The following is an 18499-nucleotide window of genomic DNA, read 5'->3' as shown; positions in this document are numbered from 1 at the left end:
CCCCAGCTGTGCTCTGGACACCATATGTGAACTGATTGCCCCCCATCTATCTTCAGAGCTCGTGCTGCTAGGCGACCTAAACTGGAACATGCTTAACACCCCAGCCATCCTACAATCTAAACTTGATGCCCTCAATCTCACACAAATTATCAATGAACCTACCAGGTACCTCCCCAAAGCCTTAAACACGGGCACCCTCATAGATATCATCCTAACCAACTTCCCCTCTAAATACACCTCTGCTGTCTTCAACCAAGATCTCAGCGATCACTGCCTCATTGCCTGCATCCGTAATGGGTCAGCGGTCAAACGACCTCCTCTCATCACTGTAAAACGCTCCCTGAAACACTTCAGCGAGCAGGCCTTTCTAATCGACCTGGCCGGGGTATCCTGGAAGGATATTGACCTCATCCCGTCAGTAGAGGATGCCTGGATATTTTTTAAAAATGCCTTCCTAACCATCTTAAATAAACATGCCCCATTCAAGAAATTTAGAACCAGGAACAGATATAGCCCTTGGTTCTCCCCAGACCTGACTGCCCTTAATCAACACAAAAACGTCCTATGGCGTTCTGCATTAGCATCGAACAGCCCCCGTGATATGCAGCTGTTCAGGGAAGCTAGAAACCATTATACACAGGCAGTTAGAAAAGCCAAGACTAGCTTTTTCAAGCAGAAATTTGCTTCTTGCAACACTAACTCAAAAAAGTTCTGGGACACTGTAAAGTCCATGGAGAATAAGAACACCTCCTCCCAGCTGCCCACTGCACTGAAGATAGGAAACACTGTCACCACTGATAAATCCACCATAATTGAAAATTTCAATAAGCATTTTTCTACTGCTGGCCATGCTTTCCACCTGGCTACTCCTACCCCTGTCAACAGCACTGCACCCCCAACAGCAACTCGCCCAAGCCTTCCCCATTTCTCCTTCTCCCAAATCCATTCAGCTGATGTTCTGAAAGAGCTGCAAAATCTGGACCCCTACAAATCAGCCGGGCTAGACAATCTGGACCCTTTCTTTCTAAAATTATCTGCCGAAATTGTTGCCACCCCTATTACTAGCCTGTTCAACCTCTCTTTCGTGTCGTCTGAGATTCCCAAAGATTGGAAAGCAGCTGCGGTCATCCCCCTCTTCAAAGGGGGGGACACTCTTGACCCAAACTGCTACAGACCTATATCTATCCTACCATGCCTTTCTAAGGTCTTCGAAAGCCAAGTCAACAAACAGATTACCGACCATTTTGAATCTCACCATACCTTCTCTGCTATGCAATCTGGTTTCAGAGCTGGTCATGGGTGCACCTCAGCCACGCTCAAGGTCCTAAACGATATCTTAACCGCCATCGATAAGAAACATTACTGTGCAGCCGTATTCATTGATCTGGCCAAGGCTTTCGACTCTGTCAATCACCACATCCTCATCGGCAGACTCAACAGCCTTGGTTTCTCAAATGATTGCCTCGCCTGGTTCACCAACTACTTCTCTGATAGAGTTCAGTGTGTCAAATCTGAGGGTCTGTTGTCCGGACCTCTGGCAGTCTCTATGGGGGTGCCACAGGGTTCAATTCTTGGACCGACTCTCTTCTCTGTATACATCAATGAGGTCGCTCTTGCTGCTGGTGAGTCTCTGATCCACCTCTACGCAGACGACACCATTCTGTATACTTCCGGCCCTTCTTTGGACACTGTGTTAACAACCCTCCAGGCAAGCTTCAATGCCATACAACTCTCCTTCCGTGGCCTCCAACTGCTCTTAAATACAAGTAAAACTAAATGCATGCTCTTCAACCGATCACTACCTGCACCTACCCGCCTGTCCAACATCACTACTCTGGACGGCTCTGACTTAGAATACGTGGACAACTACAAATACTTAGGTGTCTGGTTAGACTGTAAACTCTCCTTCCAGACCCATATCAAACATCTCCAATCCAAAGTTAAATCTAGAATTGGCTTCCTATTTCGCAACAAAGCATCCTTCACTCATGCTGCCAAACATACCCTTGTAAAACTGACCATCCTACCAATCCTCGACTTTGGCGATGTAGTTTACAGAATAGCCTCCAATACCCTACTCAACAAACTGGATGCAGTCTATCACAGTGCAATCCGTTTTGTCACCAAAGCCCCATACACTACCCACCATTGCGACCTGTACGCTCTCGTTGGCTGGCCCTCGCTTCATACTCGTCGCCAAACCCACTGGCTCCATGTCATCTACAAGACCCTGCTGGGTAAAGTCCCCCCTTATCTCAGCTCGCTGGTCACCATGGCATCTCCCACCTGTAGCACACGCTCCAGCAGGTATATCTCTCTAGTCACCCCCAAAACCAATTCTTTCTTTGGCCGCCTCTCTTTCCAGTTCTCTGCTGCCAATGACTGGAACGAACTACAAAAATCTCTGAAACTGGAAACACTTATCTCCCTCACTAGCTTTAAGCACCAACTGTCAGAGCAGCTCACAGATTACTGCACCTGTACATAGCCCACATATAATTTAGCCCTATCAACTACCTCTTTCCCAACTGTATTTAATTTATTTATTTATTTTGCTCCTTTGCACCCCATTATTTTTATTTCTACTTTGCACATTCTTCCATTGCAAAACTACCATTCCAGTGTTTTACTTGCTATATTGTATTTACCTTGCCACCAAGGCCTTTTTTTGCCTTTACCTCCCTTCTCACCTCATTTGCTCACATTGTATATAGACTTGTTTATACTTTATTATTGACTGTATGTTTGTTTTACTCCATGTGTAACTCTGTGTTGTTGTATCTGTCGAACTGCTTTGCTTTATCTTGGCCAGGTCGCAATTGTAAATGAGAACTTGTTCTCAACTTGCCTACCTGGTTAAATAAAGGTAAAATAAAAATAAAAATAAATAAAAATTGCTACGGTATAGGATTACCTTAACTTACCAAATAGGTCATTGAGAAATCAGAAACGCTGCTCGAACCAGACCCCAAGTCTAATGTCTTGCATTCTCTCTCACACAAACCAGTGCTGACCTCGTGTGCCCTTACCTGTGAGCAATGGCCGGTTTGGGTCCCTCTCCTTTGTAGCGAGGAACGTCCTCGTGCAGGTAGGCCAGCCCGCAGGCCATGGTCCCAGAGATGTGACACAGCTCAGTCCAGCTGATCGCGTTCCCCTTCAGATAGTCTGTCAGGGAGCCCTGGAGTATACACACAGGCAGACATACACAGAACAAGAGAGAGAGAGAGAGAGAGAGAGAGAGAGAGAGAGAGCGAGAGAGAGCGAAAGAGAAAGGAAGCGTGAGAGAGAGGAAAAAAAGAGAAAGTGAGAAGTGGAGCTGTTAACAACAAGATAAAGTAAGACATCCCGAGAGCACACTAAATAACTTTTCAATGATTGAACTGGGGAAAATATAAGTGTATTTGACCGCAGAGACAGGGTTGCTATCATTCATACATAGTTTATGGTCCGAGATCAATGAAGGCCAGCCACTGAGGTCTGTCAAATCGAGTGCTATTAAACTGTAGCAAAACAACTTCTGCGGAATTGAAAATTCAACAGCGAGGGAAATAAAAAGGCAATACCTCTCGGGTAGGGGATGGGCATAGTTATTTGAATAGCCAAACAACCAAAAGGTCAAAAGGGTCTAAACACTTTCCGAAGGCATTGTGTGTATTGTATATACAGTACCAGTGAAAAGCTTGGACGCCACTACTCATTCCAAGTTTAAAAATAAAAACAATTCTACATAGTAGAATAGAAGTGAAGACATCAAAACTATGACATAACACATATGGAATCAGGAAGTAAAAATATTTTATACTTGACATTCTTCAAAGTAGCCACCCTTTGCCTTGATAACAGCTTTGCACACTCTTGGGATTCTCTCAACCAGCTTCATGAGCTTTTGTCACCTGGAATGCATTTAAATGAACAGGTGTGCCTTGTGAAAAGTACATTTTCTTTCCTTCTTAATACGTTTGAGCCAATCAGTTGTGTTGTGACATGGTAGAGGTGGTATACAGAAGATAACCCTATTTTGTAAAAGACCAAGTCCAAATTATGGCAAGAACTGCTCAAATAAGCAAAGAGAAATGACAGGCCATCATTACTTTAAGACATGAAGGTCAGTCAATGAGGAACATTTCAAGGACTTTGAACGTTTCTTCAAGTTTAGTCGTAAAAACCCATCAAGCGCTATGATGAAACGGTCTCGCATGAGGACCACCACAGGAATGAAAACCCAGAGTTACCTCTGCTGCAGATAAGTTAATTTGAGGTAACAGACTCAGAAATTGAAGCCCAAATAAATGATTCAGAGTTCAAGTAACAGAAACATCAGCAGTTCAGAGGAGACTGCATGAATCAGGCCTTCATGGTCAAATTGCTGCAAAGAAACCACTACTAAAAGACACTGTTAAGAAGTAGAGACTTGCTTGGGCCAAGAAACACGAGCAATGGACATTGGATCAGTGGAAATATGCCCTTTGGTCTGATGAGTCCAAATTTTAGATTTTTGGTTCCAACCGCCTCGTCTTTGTGAAACGCAGAGTAGGTGAACAGATGATCTCCGCACATGTGATTCCCATTGTGAAGCATGGAGGAGGTGGTGTGATGGTGTGGAGGTACTTTGCTGGTGACACTCTGTTATTTATTTAGAATTCGAGGCACACTTAACCAACATGGCTACTACAGCATTCTGCAGTGGTACGCCATCCCATCTGGTTTGCGCTTCGTGGGACTATCATTTGTTTGTCAACAGGACAATGACACAAGACACCCCTCCAGGCTGTGTAAGGGCTATTTTACCAAGAAGGAGAGTGATGGAGTGCTGCATCAGATGACCTGGCCTCCAATCACCCAACCTCAACCCAATTGAGATGGGTTTGGATGAGTTGGACCACAGAGTGAAGGAAAAGCAGCCAACAAGTGCTCAGCATATGTGGGAACTCCTTCAAGACTGTTGGAAAAGCATTCCAGGTGAAGCTGGTTGGGAGAATGCCAAAAGTGTGCAAATCTGCTAAGGCAAAGGGTGGCTACTTTGAAGAATCTCAAAAATATATTTAGATTTGTTTTCCACTTTTTCCACTTACTACATGATTCCATATGTGTTATGTCATAGTTTTGATGTCTTCACTATTATTCTACAACGTAGAAAATAGTAAAAACATAGAAAAACCCTTGAATGAGTAGGTGTTCTAAAACTTTTGACCGGTAGAGTGAGTGTGGTTTATATAAACTCAGCAAAAAAATAAAACGTCCCTTTTTCAGGACCCTGTCTTTCAAAGATAAATTCGTAAAAATCGAATTAACTTCACAGATCTTCATTCTAAAGGGTTTAAACATGCTTGTTCAATGTACCTTAAACAATTAATGAACATGTACCTGTCGTTAAGACACTAACAGCTTACAGACGGTAGGCAATTAAGGTCACAGTTATGAAAACTTAGGACACTAAAGAGGCGTTTCTACTGACTCTGAAAAACACCAAAAGAAAGAAGCCCAGGGTCCCTGCTCATCTGCGTGAACGTGCCTTAGGCATGCTGCAAAGGAGGCATGAGGACTGCAGATGTGGCCAGGGCAATAAATTGCAATGTCCGTACTGTGAGACACCTAAGACAGCGCTACAGGGAAACAGGACGGACAGCTTATTGTCCTCGCAGTGGCAGACCACGTGTAACAACACCCGCACAGGATCGGCACACCTGCGGGACAGGTACAGGAAGGCAATAACAATTGCCCGAGCTACACCAGGAACACATAATCTCTCCATCAGTGCTCAGACTGTCCTCAATAGGCGGAGAGAGGCTTGACTGAGGGCTTGTAGGCCTGTTGTAAGGCTGATCCTCACCAGACATCACCGGCAACAACATCGCCTGTGGGGACAAACCCACCGTTGCTGGACCAGACAGGACTGGCAAAAGGTGCTCTTCACTGACGAGTCGGTTTTGTCTCACCAGGGGTGATGGTCGGATTCGCATTTATCATCAACGGAATGAGCGTTACACCGAGGCCTGTACTCTGGAGCGGGATCGATTTGGAGGTGGAGGGTCCGTCATAGTCTGGGGCGGTGTGTAACAGCATCATTGGACTGAGCTTGTTGTCATTGCAGGCAATCTCAACGCTGTGCGTTACAGGGAAGACATCCTCCTCCCTCATGTGGTACCCTTCCTGCAGGCTCATCTTGACATGACCATCCAGCATGACAATGCCACCAGCCATACTGCTCGTTCTGTGCGTGATTTCCTGCTGGACAGGAATCTCAGTGTTCTGCCGTGGCCAGCAAAGAGCCCGGATCTCAATCCCATTGAGCACGTCTGGGACCTGTTAGATCGGAGGGTGAGGGCTAGGGCCATTCCCCCAGAAATGTCCGGGAACTTGCAGGTGCCTTGGTGGAAGAGTGGGGTAACATCTCACAGCAAAAACGGGCAAATCTGGTGCAGTCCATGAGGAGGAGATGCACAACAGTACTTAATGCAGCTGGTGGCCACACCAGATACTTACTGTAACTTTTGATCACCCCTTTGTTCAGGGACACATTATTCAATTTCTGTTAGTCACATGTCTGTGGAACTTGTTCAGTTCATGTCTCAGTTGTTGAATCTTGTTACGTTCATACAAATATTTACACATGTTAAGTTTGCTGAAAAAAATTAAGTTTATTGACAGAGAGAGGACATTTATTTTTTGCTGAGACATATACACACACACACACACACACACACGCCTATTTTAATGGCAAGGCTTGGTCTAAAATGTGACATTGCTACATACTAGGGTACACCATGACATTCAACATTTTTATAAACATTTTTTTTCTGAGTGCGCCCCATAAAAAAGTAGTGCCCGGTAACCTACACACGTTTTATGCCTGTAGCTTGTTGTTATTGTCGGTCAATGACAGCGGCGCTACAGTCAGAGGCTACATGTGTAGAAAGTGAAGTGGGAGATTTCTAATCAACGCAAACTGGAATTTCAATCACGGAATTAAGTTGGCTAAATGAGAAGGAGTAGGCTGCAATGATCAACCCACAGGTAGGCTGTTGTTTAATATGAATGGAGTTGTTGTAGACAAAGACAGGGAGCGCAGCAAAACAGCCACAATTAGCCTTGTTAGCTAGCTAGCTGGCCAGCTTAGCTGGCTAGTGTAGCTAGATAGCTTCTTTATATCAATTTGATGCAGTCAAGCCAGACCAGATGAGATGTTAGAGAACCTAGCGCCTTAACCTCTCCCTCCACCCCTGTTTCCCTACTCCTCCTTCTCACCCTCTGGTGGAACTCAGAGATGAGCCACAACTCCATCTCCAGGTTGGTCCCGCGCTTCTCGGCCGCAATGTAGCGCAGCAGGTTCTCGTGCTTCATCCCCGGCGTGAGGAACACGTCCCGCTCATTCATCCACGACTGCTTATCCTGTGGGAGGACACACAAACGTTACATCAACGCTTCAGAGGGTACACAAACAGAGGGAACATTACATCAATGCTTCAACCACTTACCTGAATGGGGAAGACCTTGACAGCCACGTATTCGTTCATCATCTGGGCCTTCCACACGCAGCCGAAGCGCCCCCTTGCCTTGATCTCCAGCAACTGCAGGGGTTTGAGCCCCACCAGGGGGGAAGGAGGGGGAACTAGGCCAGGATCCTGGTAGATAAATAGTTCAGAGGTCAGTACAGGTAAACACTGGGACATTACATTCAACAAGCCTATGAGGACCGAGTACGGTTCACAACATACTTACAACTTCTATAATAACTGGAGCTTTGATATCAAATGAAAAACTTCTAAAACTATGTTGCAAAACAGTTCAACTTTAAGAAAAACAAATAAGCCCAAGATTCTACACATGCTAAAGACTAACACTAATATACTACCATCAATATACTAACAACTGTTCTATAGGGGGGGACCTATATCACAGTGGTCCTATAAGAGGGACCTATATCAGTGGTCCTATAGGGGGGGACCTATATCACAGGGCAGTGGTCCTATAGGGGGGACCTATATCACAGTGGTCCTATAGGGGGGGACCTATATCACAGGGCAGTGGTCCTATAGGGGGGACCTATATCACAGTGGTCCTATAGGGGGGGACCTATATCACAGGGCAGTGGTCCTATAGGGGGGACCTATATCACAGTGGTCCTATAGAGGGGGACCTATATCACAGTGGTCCTATAGGGGGGACCTGTATCACAGGGCAGTGGTCCTATAGGGGGGACCTGTATCACAGGGCAGTGGTCCTATAGGGGGGACCTGTATCACAGGGCAGTGGTCCTATAGGGGGGACCTGTATCACAGGGCAGTGGTCCTATAGGAGGGACCTATATCACAGGGCAGTGGTCCTATAGGGGGGACCTGTATCACAGGGCAGTGGTCCTATAGGGGGGACCTGTATCACAGGGCAGTGGTCCTATAGGGGGGACCTGTATCACAGGGCAGTGGTCCTATAGGAGGGACCTATATCACAGGGCAGTGGTCCTATAGGAGGGACCTATATCACAGGGCAGTGGTCCTATAGGAGGGACCTATATCACAGGGCAGTGGTCCTATAGGAGGGACCTATATCACAGGGCAGTGGTCCTATAGGAGGGACCTATATCACAGGGCAGTGGTCCTATAGGAGGGACCTATATCACAGGGCAGTGGTCCTATAGGAGGGACCTATATCACAGGGCAGTGGTCCTATAGGAGGGACCTATATCACAGTGCAGTGGCAGCCGACTACCTCTAGATGGCGGTGGTCATTAAGAGGCTTTGCACAGTAGCTTAGGGGCTGCTAACAAGATGGCCTCCGAAGAAGAAGGGATAAAAGAGCGAGGAAGTGAAAGAATAGGAGTGAGAAACCACAAACAGGAAAGAGGTGGCACCACATAAGATAATTCAACAGCTACATTATCTCTACAGACAGAGAGAGCCAATACCACTGACAGACAGGAGGACCACAATGGACATAAGTGTTGACTTTATTGTGTTTTTAACCCTCAATGACTTTGTGTGTAGTATTGATGTACTTGGCTGAAGCAAGTCGGCATGCATTTTAAATGTTTCAAATAAATTCATTAATTCAAAGACGAGTACAGAAGAGCGACGGGAAGCAAAACAGAACGAGACAGAGCTAAGGAGATGGTCGGGGGAAACTGGCCGACCTCGTTGATGTCCACGTGGCCATAGGGCGGCTTGCGGTGGTGGTACATCCAGAAGGCCAGCAGCAGGGCCATGGAGAGCATGGTGATAGGCAGCAATGAGTAGACCAGCACATTGAGTAGGGTGGGCGTGGGGGGAGGCGGCTTGATCACTGGAGGGACAGAGAGAGGGACAGAGAGAACACAGTGTTACCGAGAGGAGCGAGAGAACAGTAATAGGTAGCTACAGTATTAGGCGGGTACAGTATTAGGTAGGTAGAGTATTAGGTAGGTACATGAATGGGCAGGTACAGTATTGGGCAGGTACAGTATTGGGCAGGTACAGTATTGGGCAGGTATATGAATAGGTAGGTACATTATTGGGCAGGTACAGTATTAGGCAGGTACAGCATTAGGCAGGTACAGCATTAGGTAGGTAAATTAATAGGTAGGTACAGTATTAGGCAGGCATATGAATAGGTAGGTACAGTATAAGGTAGGTATGTGAATAGGAAGGTACAGTATTACGTAGGTACAGTATTAGGCAGGTATATGAATAGGTAGGTACAGTATTAGGCAGGTACAGTATTAGGTAGGTATATGAATAGGCAGGTACAGTATTAGGCAGGTATATGAATAGGTAGGTACAGTATTAGGCAGGTACAGTATTAGGCAGGTACAGTTTTAGGCAGGTATATGAATAGGTAGGTACAGTATTAGGTAGGTACAGTATTAGGTAGGTACAGTATTAGGCAGGTACAGTATTAGGCAGGTACAGTATTAGGTAGGTATATGAATAGGTAGGTACAGTATTAGGCAGGTACATGAATAGGCAGGTACAGTATTAGGTAGGTATATGAATAGGTAGGTACAGTATTAGGCAGGTACAGTATTAGGCAGGTATATGAATAGGTAGGTACAGTATTAGGCAGGTACAGTATTAGGCAGGTATATGAATAGGTGGGTACAGTATTAGGCAGGTATATGAATAGGTAGGCACAGTATTAGGCAGGTACAGTATTAGGTAGGTACAGTATTAGGCAGGTACAGTGCTAGGCATGTATATGAATAGGTAGGTACAGTATTAGGCAGGTACAGTATTACGTAGGTACAGTATTAGGCAGGTATATGAATAGGTAGGTACAGTATTAGGTAGGTACAGTATTAGGTAGGTACAGTATTAGGCAGGTATATGAATAGGTAGGTACAGTGTTAGGCAGGTATATGAATAGGTAGGGACAGTATTAGGTAGGTACAGTATTAGGCAGGTATATGAATAGGCAGGTACAGTATTAGGCAGGTATATTAATAGGTAGGTACAGTATTAGGTAGGTACAGTATTACGTAGGTACAGTATTAGGCAGGTATATGAATAGGTAGGTACAGTATTAGGTAGGTACAGTATTAGGTAGGTACAGTATTAGGCAGGTATATGAATAGGTAGGTACAGTATTACGTAGGTACAGTATTAGGCAGGTACAGTATTAGGTAGGTACAGTATTAGGCAGGTACAGTATTAGGCAGGTACAGTATTACGTAGGTACAGTATTACGTAGGTACAGTATTAGGCAGGTATATGAATAGGTAGGTACAGTATTAGGTTGGTACAGTATTAGGCAGGTATATGAATAGGCAGGTACAGTGTTAGGCAGGTATATGAATAGGTAGGTACAGTATTAGGTAGGTACAGTATTAGGCAAGTATATTAATAGGTAGGTACAGTATTAGGCAGGTATATTAATAGGTAGGTACAGTATTAGGCAGGTATATTAATAGGTAGGTACAGTATTAGGCAGGTATATTAATAGGTAGGTACAGTATTAGGCAGGTATATTAATAGGTAGGTACAGTATTAGGCAGGTATATTAATAGGTAGGTACAGTATTAGGCAGGTATATTAATAGGTAGGTACAGTATTAGGTAGGTACAGTATTAGGCAGGTATATGAATAGGTAGGTACAGTATTAGGTAGGTACAGTATTAGGCAGGTATATGAATAGGTAGGGACAGTATTAGGCAGGTGTATGAATAGGTAGGGACAGTATTAGGCAGGTACAGTATTAGGCAGGTATATGAATAGGTAGGTACAGTATTAGGCAGGTATATGAATAGGTAGGTACAGTGTTAGGCAGGTACAGTATTAGGCAGGTATATGAATAGGCAGGTACAGTATTAGGCAGGTATATGAATAGGTAGGTACAGTGTTAAGCAGGTATATGAATAGGTAGGTACAGTATTAGGTAGGTACAGTATTAGGCAGGTACAGTATGAGGCAGGTACAGTATTAGGCAGGTATATGAATAGGTAGGTACAGTATTAGGCAGGTACAGTATTAGGCAGGTATATGAATAGGTAGGTACAGTGTTAGGCAGGTATATGAATAGGTAGGTACAGTGTTAGGCAGGTACAGTATTAGGCAGGTATATGAATAGGTAGGTACAGTGTTAGGCAGGTACAGTATTAGGCAGGTATATGAATAGGTAGGTACAGTATTAGGCAGGTATATGAATAGGTAGGTACAGTGTTAGGCAGGTATATGAATAGGTAGGGACAGTATTAGGCAGGTGTATGAATAGGTAGGGACAGTATTAGGCAGGTACAGTATTAGGCAGGTATATGAATAGGTAGGTACAGTATTAGGCAGGTACAGTATTAGGCAGGTATATGAATAGGTAGGTACAGTGTTAGGCAGGTACAGTATTAGGTAGGTACAGTATTAGGTAGGTACAGTATTAGGCAGGTATATGAATAGGTAGGTACAGTATTAGGCAGGTATATGAATAGGTAGGGACAGTATTAGGCAGGTACAGTAGTAGGCAGGTATATGAATAGGTAGGTACAGTATTAGGCAGGTATATGAATAGGTAGGTACAGTGTTAGGCAGGTACAGTATTAGGCAGGTATATGAATAGGTAGGTACAGTATTAGGTAGGTACAGTATTAGGCAGGTACAGTATTAGGCAGGTACAGTATTAGGCAGGTATATGAATAGGTAGGTACAGTATTAGGTAGGTACAGTATTAGGCAGGTATATGAATAGGTAGGTACAGTATTAGGTAGGTACAGTATTAGGTAGGTACAGTATTAGGCAGGTACAGTATTAGGCAGGTACAGTATTAGGCAGGTATATGAATAGGTAGGTACAGTGTTAGGCAGGTACAGTATTAGGCAGGTACAGTATTAGGTAGGTACAGTGTTAGGCAGGTACAGTATTAGGCAGGTACAGTATTAGGCAGGTACAGTATTAGGCAGGTACAGTATTAGGCAGGTATATGAATAGGTAGGTACAGTGTTAGGCAGGTACAGTATTAGGCAGGTACAGTATTAGGCAGGTATATGAATAGGTAGGGACAGTATTAGGCAGGTACAGTATTAGGCAGGTACAGTATTAGGTAGGTACAGTATTAGGCAGGTATATGAATAGGTACAGTGTTAGGCAGGTACAGTATTAGGCAGGTATATGAATAGGCAGGTACAGTATTAGGCAGGTACAGAATTAGGCAGGTATATGAATAGGTAGGTACAGTGTTAGGCAGGTACAGTATTAGGCAGGTATATGAATAGGCAGGTACAGTATTAGGCAGGTACAGTATTAGGTAGGTATATGAATAGGTAGGTACAGTATTAGGCAGGTACAGTATTAGGTAGGTATATGAATAGGCAGGTACAGTATTAGGTAGGTATATGAATAGGTAGGTACAGTATTAGGCAGGTACAGTATTAGGCAGGCATATGAATAGGCAGGTACAGTATTAGGTAGGTATATGAATAGGCAGGTACAGTATTAGGCAGGTACAGAATTAGGCAGGTATATTAATAGGCAGGTACAGTATTAGGCAGGTACAGTTTTAGGCAGGTATATGAATAGGTAGGTACAGTATTACGTAGGTACAGTATTAGGTAGGTACAGTATTAGGCAGGTATATGAATAGGTAGGTACAGTATTAGGCAGGTACAGTATTAGGTAGGTATATGAATAGGTAGGTACAGTATTAGGCAGGTACAGTATTAGGCAGGTATATGAATAGGTAGCTACAGTATTAGGTAGGTACAGTATTAGGCAGATATATGAATAGGTAGGTACAGTATTAGGCAGGTATATGAATAGGTAGGTACAGTATTAGGTAGGTATATGAATAGGTAGGTACAGTATTAGGTAGGTACAGTATTAGGCAGGTATATGAATAGGTAGGTACAATATTAGGTAGGTACAGTATTAGGCAGGTACAGTATTAGGCAGGTATATGAATAGGTAGGTACAGTATTAGGCAGGTACAGTATTAGGCAGGTATATGAATAGGTAGGTACAGTATTAGGCAGGTACAGTATTAGGCAGGTATATGAATAGGTAGGTACAGAATCAGGTAGGTATATGAATAGGTAGGCACAGTATTAAGCAGGTACAGTATTAGGCAGGTACAGTATTAGGCAGGTATATGAATAGGTAGGTACAGTATTAGGTAGGTACAGTATTAGGCAGGTACAGTATTAGGTAGGTACAGTATTAGGCAGGTACAGTATTAGGCAGGTACAGTATTAGGCAGGTATATGAATAGGTAGGTACAGTATTGGGCAGGTACAGTATTAGGCAGGTACAGCATTAGGTAGGTAAATTAATAGGTAGGTACAGTATTAGGCAGGCATATGAATAGGTAGGTACAGTACTAGGCAGGTACAGTATTAGGCAGGTACAGTATTAGGTAGGTATATGAATAGGAAGGTACAGTATTACGTAGGTACAGTATTAGGCAGGTATATGAATAGGTAGGTACAGTATTAGGCAGGTACAGTATTAGGTAGGTATATGAATAGGCAGGTACAGTATTAGGCAGGTATATGAATAGGTAGGTACAGTATTAGGCAGGTACAGTATTAGGCAGGTACAGTATTAGGCAGGTACAGTATTAGGTAGGTACAGTTTTAGGCAGGTATATGAATAGGTAGGTACAGTATTAGGTAGGTACAGTATTAGGTAGGTACAGTATTAGGCAGGTACAGTATTAGGCAGGTACAGTATTAGGTAGGTATATGAATAGGTAGGTACAGTATTAGGCAGGTACAGTATTAGGCAGGTATATGAATAGGCAGGTACAGTATTAGGTAGGTATATGAATAGGTAGGTACAGTATTAGGCAGGTACAGTATTAGGCAGGTATATGAATAGGTAGGTACAGTATTAGGCAGGTACAGTATTAGGCAGGTATATGAATAGGTGGGTACAGTATTAGGCAGGTATATGAATAGGTAGGCACAGTATTAGGCAGGTACAGTATTATGCAGGTACAGTATTAGGTAGGTACAGTATTAGGCAGGTACAGTGCTAGGCATGTATATGAATAGGTAGGTACAGTATTAGGCAGGTACAGTATTACGTAGGTACAGTATTAGGCAGGTATATGAATAGGTAGGTACAGTATTAGGTAGGTACAGTATTAGGTAGGTACAGTATTAGGTAGGTACAGTATTAGGCAGGTATATGAATAGGTAGGTACAGTATTAGGTAGGTACAGTATTAGGCAGGTACAGTATTAGGTAGGTACAGTTTTAGGCAGGTATATGAATAGGTAGGTACAGTATTAGGTAGGTAAAGTATTAGGTAGGTACAGTATTAGGCAGGTATATGAATAGGTAGGTACAGTGTTAGGCAGGTATATGAATAGGTAGGTACAGTATTAGGTAGGTAAAGTATTAGGTAGGTACAGTATTAGGTAGGTACAGTGTTAGGCAGGTACAGTATTAGAAAGGTACAATTTTAGGCAGGTATATGAATAGGTAGGTACAGTATTAGGTAGGTACAGTATTAGGTAGGTACAGTATTAGGTAGGTACAGTATTAGGCAGGTATATGAATAGGTAGGTACAGTATTAGGTAGGTACAGTATTAGGCAGGTACAGTATTAGGTAGGTACAGTTTTAGGCAGGTATATGAATAGGTAGGTACAGTATTAGGTAGGTACAGTATTAGGCAGGTACAGTATTAGGTAGGTACAGTGTTAGGCAGGTACAGTATTAGGCAGGTACAGTATTAGGCAGGTACAGTATTAGGCAGGTACAGTATTAGGCAGGTATATGAATAGGTAGGTACAGTGTTAGGCAGGTACAGTATTAGGCAGGTACAGTATTAGGCAGGTATATGAATAGGTAGGGACAGTATTAGGCAGGTACAGTATTAGGCAGGTACAGTATTAGGTAGGTACAGTATTAGGCAGGTATATGAATAGGTACAGTGTTAGGCAGGTACAGTATTAGGCAGGTATATGAATAGGCAGGTACAGTATTAGGCAGGTACAGAATTAGGCAGGTATATGAATAGGTAGGTACAGTGTTAGGCAGGTACAGTATTAGGCAGGTATATGAATAGGCAGGTACAGTATTAGGCAGGTACAGTATTAGGTAGGTATATGAATAGGTAGGTACAGTATTAGGCAGGTACAGTATTAGGTAGGTATATGAATAGGCAGGTACAGTATTAGGTAGGTATATGAATAGGTAGGTACAGTATTAGGCAGGTACAGTATTAGGCAGGCATATGAATAGGCAGGTACAGTATTAGGTAGGTATATGAATAGGCAGGTACAGTATTAGGCAGGTACAGAATTAGGCAGGTATATTAATAGGCAGGTACAGTATTAGGCAGGTACAGTTTTAGGCAGGTATATGAATAGGTAGGTACAGTATTACGTAGGTACAGTATTAGGTAGGTACAGTATTAGGCAGGTATATGAATAGGTAGGTACAGTATTAGGCAGGTACAGTATTAGGTAGGTATATGAATAGGTAGGTACAGTATTAGGCAGGTACAGTATTAGGCAGGTATATGAATAGGTAGCTACAGTATTAGGTAGGTACAGTATTAGGCAGATATATGAATAGGTAGGTACAGTATTAGGCAGGTATATGAATAGGTAGGTACAGTATTAGGTAGGTATATGAATAGGTAGGTACAGTATTAGGTAGGTACAGTATTAGGCAGGTATATGAATAGGTAGGTACAATATTAGGTAGGTACAGTATTAGGCAGGTACAGTATTAGGCAGGTATATGAATAGGTAGGTACAGTATTAGGCAGGTACAGTATTAGGCAGGTATATGAATAGGTAGGTACAGTATTAGGCAGGTACAGTATTAGGCAGGTATATGAATAGGTAGGTACAGAATCAGGTAGGTATATGAATAGGTAGGCACAGTATTAAGCAGGTACAGTATTAGGCAGGTACAGTATTAGGCAGGTATATGAATAGGTAGGTACAGTATTAGGTAGGTACAGTATTAGGCAGGTACAGTATTAGGTAGGTACAGTATTAGGCAGGTACAGTATTAGGCAGGTACAGTATTAGGCAGGTATATGAATAGGTAGGTACAGTATTGGGCAGGTACAGTATTAGGCAGGTACAGCATTAGGTAGGTAAATTAATAGGTAGGTACAGTATTAGGCAGGCATATGAATAGGTAGGTACAGTACTAGGCAGGTACAGTATTAGGCAGGTACAGTATTAGGTAGGTATATGAATAGGCAGGTACAGTATTAGGCAGGTATATGAATAGGTAGGTACAGTATTAGGCAGGTACAGTATTAGGCAGGTACAGTATTAGGCAGGTACAGTATTAGGTAGGTACAGTTTTAGGCAGGTATATGAATAGGTAGGTACAGTATTAGGTAGGTACAGTATTAGGTAGGTACAGTATTAGGCAGGTACAGTATTAGGCAGGTACAGTATTAGGTAGGTATATGAATAGGTAGGTACAGTATTAGGCAGGTACAGTATTAGGCAGGTATATGAATAGGCAGATACAGTATTAGGTAGGTATATGAATAGGTAGGTACAGTATTAGGCAGGTACAGTATTAGGCAGGTATATGAATAGGTAGGTACAGTATTAGGCAGGTACAGTATTAGGCAGGTATATGAATAGGTGGGTACAGTATTAGGCAGGTATATGAATAGGTAGGCACAGTATTAGGCAGGTACAGTATTATGCAGGTACAGTATTAGGTAGGTACAGTATTAGGCAGGTACAGTGCTAGGCATGTATATGAATAGGTAGGTACAGTATTAGGCAGGTACAGTATTACGTAGGTACAGTATTAGGCAGGTATATGAATAGGTAGGTACAGTATTAGGTAGGTACAGTATTAGGTAGGTACAGTATTAGGTAGGTACAGTATTAGGCAGGTATATGAATAGGTAGGTACAGTATTAGGTAGGTACAGTATTAGGCAGGTACAGTATTAGGTAGGTACAGTTTTAGGCAGGTATATGAATAGGTAGGTACAGTATTAGGTAGGTAAAGTATTAGGTAGGTACAGTATTAGGCAGGTATATGAATAGGTAGGTACAGTGTTAGGCAGGTATATGAATAGGTAGGTACAGTATTAGGTAGGTAAAGTATTAGGTAGGTACAGTATTAGGTAGGTACAGTGTTAGGCAGGTACAGTATTAGAAAGGTACAATTTTAGGCAGGTATATGAATAGGTAGGTACAGTATTAGGTAGGTACAGTATTAGGTAGGTACAGTATTAGGTAGGTACAGTATTAGGCAGGTATATGAATAGGTAGGTACAGTATTAGGTAGGTACAGTATTAGGCAGGTACAGTATTAGGTAGGTACAGTTTTAGGCAGGTATATGAATAGGTAGGTACAGTATTAGGTAGGTACAGTATTAGGTAGGTACAGTATTAGGTAGGTACAGTATTAGGCAGGGATATGAATAGGTAGGTACAGTATTAGGTAGGTACAGTATTAGGTAGGTACAGTATTAGGCAGGTATATGAATAGGCAGGTACAGTGTTAGGCAGGTATATGAATAGGTAGGTACAGTGTTAGGCAGGTACAGTATTAGGTAGGTACAGTATTAGGCAGGTATATGAATAGGTAGGTACAGTGTTAGGCAGGTACAGTATTAGGTAGGTACAGTATTAGGCAGGTATATGAATAGGTAGGTACAGTGTTAGGCAGGTACAGTATTAGGCAGGTACAGTATTAGGCAGGTATATTAATAGGTAGGTACAGTATTAGGCAGGTATATGAATAGGCAGGTACAGTGTTAGGCAGGTATATTTATTTTATTTATTTTTTATTTTACCTTTATTTAACCAGGCAAGTCAGTTAAGAACAAATTCTTATTTTCAATGACGGCCTGGGAACAGTGGGTTAACTGCCTGTTCAGGGGCAGAACGACAGATTTGTACCTTGTCAGCTCGGGGGTTTGAACTCGCAACCTTCCGGTTATTAGTCCAACGCTCTAACCACTAGGCTACCCTGTACCTACCCTGAATAGGTAGGTACAGTATTAGGTAGGTACAGTATTAGGCAGGTATATTAATAGGTAGGTACAGTATTAGGCAGGTATATTAATAGGTAGGTACAGTATTAGGCAGGTATATTAATAGGTAGGT

At 42.8% G+C, this 18499-nt stretch overlaps 1 protein-coding gene across 1 annotated transcript in view; it reads right to left on the bottom strand.

Moving 5' to 3' along the window:
• LOC110535274 (activin receptor type-2B) overlaps positions 1-18499 on the bottom strand; it is an 87688-nt gene that overhangs the window by 9808 nt on the left and 59381 nt on the right. The window contains exons 4-7 of the mRNA XM_021620174.2: positions 9128-9276; positions 7476-7622; positions 7246-7389; positions 3030-3178 (exon numbers count right to left, since the gene is read on the bottom strand). Of these exons, the coding sequence (XP_021475849.2) occupies positions 3030-3178; positions 7246-7389; positions 7476-7622; positions 9128-9276 (589 nt within the window). The remainder of the gene's footprint in view (positions 1-3029; positions 3179-7245; positions 7390-7475; positions 7623-9127; positions 9277-18499) is intronic.

Source organism: Oncorhynchus mykiss, chromosome 11 (assembly GCF_013265735.2).
Source record: "Oncorhynchus mykiss isolate Arlee chromosome 11, USDA_OmykA_1.1, whole genome shotgun sequence".
Taxonomy (NCBI): domain Eukaryota; kingdom Metazoa; phylum Chordata; class Actinopteri; order Salmoniformes; family Salmonidae; genus Oncorhynchus; species Oncorhynchus mykiss.
The sequence above is the reverse complement of the archived record's forward strand: the minus strand, read 5'-3'. Positions and strand labels throughout refer to the sequence as shown.